This window comes from Lissotriton vulgaris, chromosome 10 (genome assembly GCF_964263255.1).
Source record: "Lissotriton vulgaris chromosome 10, aLisVul1.2, whole genome shotgun sequence".
Taxonomy (NCBI): Eukaryota; Metazoa; Chordata; class Amphibia; order Caudata; family Salamandridae; genus Lissotriton; species Lissotriton vulgaris.
The window spans coordinates 200576481-200585057 of NC_141698.1; the positions used below are offsets into that span (position 1 = coordinate 200576481).

Sequence of the window (8577 nt, forward strand, 5' to 3'; positions counted from 1 at the left end):
CGTGGAGGTGGAGTAACGGAGAGGTAACATTCTAAAGGCCTGTACTGTAAAATTGTTTGAGCTAAAAGGAAGAAGAATGACATGTTAATTGAAAAAGCTGCATTATTACTTTTTGTATGTAATGCTCTTTGCTACATATCTCGTATAGGCGGTCTATTGCGTTGAGAAGTTGGGAATTCCTGCAGAGAAGGTGAATCCCAATGGTGGAGCTGTGGCATTGGGGCATCCCCTGGGCTGCACTGGAGCAAGGCAGGTTGTCACTCTCTTAAATGAACTGAAGCGCAGAGGAAAGAGGTGAGTTACACTTTAGCACGCACTGCCTTGCTTACTGTTGTTCTCTTGTTTTTTAAGTAATGTAGTCCTGATCTATTTTCTTTCCCCTTCTTAATATCTCTAAATAGTGTGTTCAGTTCTGCCCAACTAATTATATTGTGTGCAGTGGTCTGTGATATTGCCATTCAAGTACCACTTCCCCTTTCGTGTCCTAAACCCCATACCCCTAACTTTGGTTTTAGTTATCTCCACAATTATTTAATTTTTCTGATTATATTCTTTAAAATTTTTCTGAGAGCGTTGACGGACTGTCAGCATAAACTAAAATAACAGTGATTTTGCTATCCAATAGCGACTTTACCATATAGCCCTCATATTTAAGTGCAAATTAAATTATTTTCCATTATATTCACAATGTCGGTGAGGACGAATTGGAAAGGGTGTTCTTAGGCATTATTGTTTTTAACTAATGGCATGTTAAAATTTTTGGAGACACCTAATTACCCTTTACTACCATAAAACTGACCCAGGTGTCAGAATACGTGTAAATAAGATTATTAACCAGTAGTCGCATTGCGAGTCAAGTATTGTCATTAATCTTGTAAAAGAAAATAATCTTGATTGTCCTTTGAAAAAAGGGAAGGACTTGCACAAAACCTGGGATAGGGCTATTTTAGATTGAGTTGCCTTTACAGACTTAAGTTTGTTCATGGTTAGGATAAGTTCCTTCATAGTTTACAAAAAATGTAAATGGGTTTTTGTTTTTTGTTTGTTTTTTACAACAATTTTAGAATTGCCCTGTGTGAACGGGGACAGAGAGATAAAAAGAAAGAGAGGTCTAAAGAAAGGGGAATGGCAAAAGTGAAATAACAAACGAAAGGAGACACAAGAAAGAAGATGAAATTAAGAAACAGTAGAAGTAAAAGAAAGGGGAGGCCCAAAAGGAAGCAAAAAAAATAAGAGGGTGAGGGAATTAAAAAAAATCAAAGGAAAAAAATGGATGAAAATTGTAAGAAAGATATAGATAGACAGGACACGAATGAAAGGGAAGCATGGAAAGATATTACAATGGAAAGAAGAAACATACGGAAAAATTAAAGAGGAAGGAAAAGTGCTATGAATGAAAGAACAAATATGAAAGAAAACAAAAGGCAGTCAAGAACAAAAGACAACTATAGAAAGGCAGGCTGGTCAATGGTGAAATAAAGCAGTGTGGAACAGGAAAATAGATCAAGGTAGCTTGAAAGGCTGAGAAAGTTGAAAAGTATTGATTGAAACCGGATCAGAGTGCAAAGAGGAGATAAAAAGAAGAGGCAGATGAGAAAGGCAAGACATGAAATGGGAAGGGATAAAGTCTCTAACATGAGTTTGAGTATGGCACGTAATACTTTGAGGCGATGAGAAAAAGGTGAGAGCGATGTAAAAGCAGGTAGAGATTCATGCAAAAGAGGAGTGGGAAATGGAGGCTACAACTGAGAAATGGAGGTGGGTTAATGAGAGAGGTGGAGATTAAAGGAAAGTGGTAATTGTATTGACGATGACATTGGTGGGTTGTGGTGGGAATATTAGTCATTTTTATGGTGTTGCCATAAGGCAAGCTTCCTTGGCATATTGTGGATATTCTAGGCATTGTGTTGGCACTTGCATAATGCTCTTTAGCATAATGTGAGCCTTAAAGGTTCAAAAGACCCTGACGTTAGGTAGTCCGGCATAGCATTTTAGGGGCATTTTATGTGTTTGGTTGCTATGATTAAGATACCATCATTGGAGCATTGTGGGCATCTTAGGTCCAATGGTAGACTTTTATGACATATTATCAGCACCCTCTTTATTATCGTGCCTATTCCTCGTATATAGTAGCCACTCATGGCTACTGAGGTCATTCTAACCTAAGGTGGACTTCTCTGAAATTGATCCCAAATGACAGGTACCCCTTAAATACGATTGGGATATATGTGGTCTTCTGAGGTAGTCTTTCCTTGTGTGGAATGCAAATGTGAGAGGGGGACCAAAGCTGTGGATAAAGTATAACTGGAACACTGGCATTTTGGTGCCAACGAGTTATTTTAAGAAAAGATAAGCTTTATGTGAGGGCAGTCAGCCAGATTGAATTTGTTTACCCAAAACTAAAAGGTTTACATTTTAGAACAAAATCTGTTGTCATGAAATGTGATGCATATTTTGAACTCAAAATGATGTTTTCATCAACTTAAAACATGCCACTTGAATGATAATCCATATTAAGTCACAAACACTCATTTCTGATGCCATTTCAGTAGTTCCAGAGGGCTTCTTGTTATGAGCATCTTCATTGATGATGCTTTTTAAGACATTATCATAGGTGCTTGTGTCAGAGCCGTTACAATCAATGTACCCTTACATTGATTGTTAATGATCCCGCTGTAGATCTATTGATAGAATCTGTATGGGCTTTTCAATCAGAGGTATAGTTCTATTGTTCGAGCCTATGAGGACTCTCTTACTTGAGGATTAGCCCTGCTGTCAACTGATTTTGAGATCGGTTACTTTTTATTTTCATATCTCATGTTGGGAGCTACAGGGCAGACAGGGGCTACTGGCTCTGCAACTGGGCCAAGTATACCCTTTCTGCACTTGACCGTCAGAATAGCGAGAGCAAGCGGTCACAGGACAATACCTCAGTATTTATAAGTCAACTAAAATACATTTATGCATTTTCCAACCTTGTGCTTATCTTAGCAAATTGCAATACCACACAGTTCAAATAGGAATAAAGTTACAGGGTTGAAGTCTCCTTTTCAAATCTCATAGGAGCGCTACACCCCATACGGTGCCCTTTCCCATCTTCAGAAGTTCTCCTGATGTCTACACTCCATAGTATGAAGTATGGGCATTGGCATCGAGAAGGCTTGGGTATCAGTTCACAGCTAGGCCCCCCTTTTACCTGTTCGATGAAGATGAAGCTCTTGTGATATTGGCAAGTGCGTTCTACAAACCTGCTACTGCAGTAGTTGCTTAAATGATGCCAGACTACGGCAGCAGCATCACTTAGCACATAGATTGCTGTGTGAGTTTCAGCACATTGGGCACTTGTCTTCGGCAGTTATGGCCTCCTAGGCCAGAGTGGTACTTGGTCGCAGAATTTGCAGCCTCTCGGTCAGATCTCTAGTTGGAGTTTGCCTTTGGCAGGAGTGGACTCTCAGGCTGTCAGTTCTTCTGCATCACCAGAGACGTTGGCTCCTGTTGCATGGTAGCCCCAACATCAGGCAGCAGCACCACCAGCAGTGTTTCTCTTTAGTTCAACGTCTTGGTGCAAGGAACAGCGCAGGGAGACTCTTCACAATACTGGTTAACTTCTGGCTTCCATCTAGCAGTCTGCTTCTTATTGATGTTCCTCATGCTGGAAACAAGCTGGCCTTCTCCTCCTGTGCACTCCTTTCTCCTGCAAGGCCAGATACTCTCATTAGCTCTCTGGGGAGGCAGGCAGGTTTCAAAGTGCTAGGCCGACCACAAGCCTCCGCTACCATTTACTAAAGGGCAACCCTCAGAACTAATCAGCGTCCCTTTGCTAACAAGGACTTTATTTAAGTGATGGAAACTGGACTACCCTTAGAAATTCGATGTCTGGATCTCCACCCTCCAGCCAAAGGAATGTGCAGTCAATACACTTCCACTCTCTGCAGAAATTGTATCCGCCCTCTATCTTGTGCCATGGTAAAGCAAGGCCCTTTAAAATGGATCTCGCTGCCCAGTACTCACACACTCAAGACACATAGTCTTACTACTATATATGTGCTACACAAACACACACTTATCAAGCACACACAATTTCAGCACAAGGGTGTGGGGATCACACTAAAGTAGGAATGTACACAAGTGGCAGAAGGAAACCTCTTTCACAGAAAAAAGCCTGGTCAAGATTAATGAATCAGAAAACCGTGCCTTGTGTTTCTATCAACAAGGCTAGATGTCTGGGGACACACTAGATTTGGTTGGTTGCAGGACTAATTTAAAAAAAAAAAGAAAAGCCATAAGTTTCACGCGCATCTCATAAATTGAAAAACCCCATCCCAACACATACCCTACCCTTCAGAGTAGATTCTCCCTCAGAGCGTATGTCTGAAAATCTATGTGAACAAGACTGCATGTAAATGGCAGTAAGGACAAGGCAGAAAAAGCTATACAAATTATAGTATCCTGTTTATATTTGCATTTTTATAATGCTTCATACCTCATGAGTTGCCGAATTACATTTGCAGATGGGTAGCATATTACTATTTGGGTTGGCTTTGAATGGAATATCCATGGAATAGCGCGTCTGTCACATGACCTATGGGGGTGGTATTGCAATATGTTTAAGGAAAAGAGTAGTGCGATTATATTTTGGCATCGTACCTTTGTGTGAGTTAATGGGATAGAAGGCTCAAGTATTAGATGCTGGTGTATAAATGGCTAGAAAGTGTGTGAATGTAGTGTGGCCTTAGTAGAAAGTGCTTTAGTGTTGTATGTGAAAACATGTCATGCCAATTGTTTACCCTGTGCACGTAGAACAATAGTGTGAGAATTGACGCAGTTGTGCATACTTATACTTACCATTTTGAAGTGGTCTCTAGCTTACACCTTAAACCACTTTGACTGTGAAGTATGCAAATATGCCCAGATTTGAAGGGTGCTACCTTTAGAAGCTGGAGTTTGAGTTCTTTCTACTTAGTTGTGTGTTATAGAGTCCACACAGGAGTGACAGAGGACCAACCTATAAGGATTAAACAGCCAGCTATAGAAGGCCACGTCAAATTGCATATCCGGATTATTTGGATTTACTGTGCAAATAAGCCCCAGAGAAGCTGGACTACAATCAATTTGAATGTTTTGTGGGTGCAAAATTTGGCACAGACCACAATATCTGGGGGGTTGTGGGGAGGGGGAAACGATGTCCATTGAAGGCAGACCTGGGGATAATGATGGCTTGGTGATCGGAGGGAGCAGGCAAGCAGAGCTGTAGTTAAGCAGTGGAATAAGAAGAGTGCAAGAGCTAATATGTGGTTCTCCTCCTGAATGCTAAGGAGAAAAATTAAATACCAATGCATGGCATATTTTAATGTGAGTTTCATCTCCATGTATCTTTCCAGAGCCTATGGCGTGGTGTCCATGTGCATCGGGACTGGGATGGGTGCAGCCGCAGTGTTCGAATATCCTGGGATCTGAGCTATTGAAAGAAACCCTTTTCTACAACATGAATCGGAAGAAACCGCTTGCTGTCCACTTTCCTAACTTCATTCTCCACGTGTAGTGATTGACACAGTAGAACTAAAAACTACAATTTACATTTTTAAGTAAACTGTACCTTAGACTAGCCTCAATATTATTACATGGGAATATCAAAGTAATAACAGAAATTGTGATCTCTCACACTGACAACACGGATATGACCTGCAAAAGAGAGAGATTCGACTAGGTAGAGGCAGTGACATGTTGGTGTCGGGGAGTAAGAGGATTTTACTCACTAAACTCACTTCTGTTGATCAGAATGATGGTCTTGCGGGTATCTACCGACAGGTTGACGGGGGAAGTGCAGTGACAGCATGGTATACTCCAGACCCATCTTTTGTTGGGTCTTTCTTGATTATTGGAGCTGAACGGCCCAACAGTCCCCCTGAAGAAGCAGATCACCCTTTGTTCCCCAGAACTGTGATAATGTTTTGCTTAATACTGTGAAATTGCAACAATTCATAAGTGTGCTAAAAAAACTTTGACAGTCTGCTAAAATATGATAATTGCACTTTGTAAATAGATTGTGGCGGTACGTCTGCCTCTTGAAGTCTTTAATCTCATTATGAAAACTTTGTATTCAAATGAAGACCAAAGTAAATATTTTAATAGAGAAGTTATAATAATAAATAACAAAATAAACTGTTCACATGCCTCCTGCTACGCTTTGCACTACTGAAAGACCCATTGGGTGAAAGGACTGTGATGATATGTAGAACTGGAAACTTGAGGTGTGTTGACTTGTGCAGTCTGTGAGATGAGATTGAACAAACTCATTTGATGTCATTTGCAGTCCCCCAAATGATTTGATTCATATGGTGTATATAATTTGTGATACTGCAGTGACACAATAACTTGACAGGTTAACATTGTTACACTTTAAAATAAAGAAGTTACGACGGAGACTTCTAAAATAATGTAAAAATATAGATCAATATAACTCCGTGATGGTCGCCACTGGCCAAGTCTAGTTAGGACAATGTTTCCATAAGATATGGATTTTTTCGTTTACCAAAAACGTTGGTGCCAGTTCATGACTCTTCGCCAAACTTTCCCAGAAAAAATTATTATCCACCTCAGCTCCTCCCAGGAAGGTTTCTGGATGATCTGTCAAGTGGGGGCTGAGGAAAAAGGTGGTCTTAAAATACATTTCCCCCCATGCAATTTTCCCTAGGAAAATTAGACACTACAGCCAAAAAAGACTAAACGGAATAACACCAAATTGGGTTGAAAGCTGCAACATGGTCCAGAATGCGTGCTTTTTATCATTTAGTGTAAATTCTTTCAGTGGTTTTTGAGAAACTGAGGTTAAAATGTATATATCGAATTATATATATCAGAATTTGGGACTAGTTACTCCCACTAATTTCTGGTGCCGAAGGACTGCTTCTACTCTATCCTTGTCCTGTATATTCCTTCATCAGGAAGGACAAGTTCATGATGCTCGCCTTGGACTAAGTTCTGTCTGCCCTGGATCCAGGAGGCTGGGTGGTATTTCTGAACTTGCAGGATGCCTATTTCCACATACTGATTTCAACAGAAATTGCCTGGAGTTTCGGGTAGGCCACAAACGCTTTCAGCCTTAAAAGTGCACCACTGATCTTTACACAAGTGATGGTGGTGGTTGCTGCCCATGTCGCTAGGTCGATAATACCAGTTTTCCCATACCTCGACAATAGATTGCTAAAGGTGAGTTCCCCTCAGTCATGAACCACCTTCACTTGCTGATACCGCAGGGATTTTCCATCAACATGCTAAAGTCACATCTGATTCCTTTTCAGAGACTTCACTTAATCGGAACCGTCCTTCACATGGTCCTCTACTTCAGTCAGACCAGGACCTTCAGGCTATCACCTCGATGTTTAAAGCCTTGGTCTGGGTCTGAATGAAAGCATCTCTGAGACTTCTTGGCCTCTTGCATACTGCTATTGAACCATATTAAGTGGCACATATAGATGCAGCAGTGGGAACTGGAGTCTCAGTTGGCTCTGTGCCAAGAGAGCCTTTCAGATTGCATCCAAGTGTCGGAGGAGACTGCAAAGCAACTGCAGGGGTGTTACTGGACTACAATTGGACGAGTGGTAGACCACTCTCGCTAGACCAGCCACAGCTAACAGTTATGATGGATGCATTGTTGCTGGGTTTGAGAGGTCATCTGGAAATGGTGGAGATCAAAGCCATCTGGTCTCCGGCGGAAGTCCAAGTCAGCATCAATATATGATACTGCAAAAGACTGGGCAGAGTGCCACTGCACCAAGAGACCTTGTGCTGCTTGAAATGGCGGATCATCAGGTCATTTCCCTGGTCATATAGCACCTGGTATGATCTTTAAATGCCAGGTTGGATTAACTCAGCCGACGTTGCGTAGCTCAGTTGGCATAAGGCATCTTCAAACATTGGCGAGAACCCTGTCTCTATATTTTCACCACAGCCAAAAACGCGCTTTGTACAAACTTCTGCATTTTTTACTTCCCAAGGCGGTTCTCCGTGGAGGATTCGTTTTGTTTAGGATTGGAGCTTCTGTATTCCTTCCCGCTTCCATCTCTCCTGCCCAAAGTTCTGATGAAGGTCAGAAATGACCAGGCCCAAGTAATCCTAAAGTCTCCCGACTGGGTGAAGAGAGTTTGGTACCCAGAATTTCTGTCCATGAGCGTCAGTACTCTAGACTGCCTTTTCAGGTGGGCCGCCTGTCGCAGGGTCCTGCACCCGAGCCTGAACAACCCACATGTCCATGCCTGGAGATTGAGAAGGCAGTTGACAGCTTTTTAATCTCCATGCTCAGTTAGTGAGTTTCAACTTGGCAGCTAGGTGTCCCTTGACTAAAAACAATCTAACCTGAGAGAAGTGTGTTGCCTTGTTCTTCCCGAAATATCCAACCTTTAAAGTCTTAGGGGCATATGTATCTAAGAATGCATATGCAAATCTAAAATAGCGATTTTTAGAGAATCGCTATTTGAAAATCGCAAAATGATATGTAAATAAACAATCCCAATTTTTTTGCGATTCCCTCATATTCCTTAACCTCATCAATGCGGCGCGAATTCCGCCGCAGTGCTG

The 8577-nt window shown here is 41.5% G+C and overlaps 1 protein-coding gene across 1 annotated transcript in view; it reads left to right on the forward strand.

Annotated features, from left to right (window-relative positions):
- The window catches only part of ACAA1 (acetyl-CoA acyltransferase 1), a 141195-nt gene extending 135028 nt beyond the window's left edge, over positions 1-6167 (forward strand). The window contains exons 11-12 of the mRNA XM_086940884.1: positions 149-294; positions 5382-6167. Of these exons, the coding sequence (XP_086797010.1) occupies positions 149-294; positions 5382-5457 (222 nt within the window). The 3' untranslated portion in view covers positions 5458-6167. The remainder of the gene's footprint in view (positions 1-148; positions 295-5381) is intronic.
- Positions 6168-8577: the final 2410 nt, after the last annotated feature.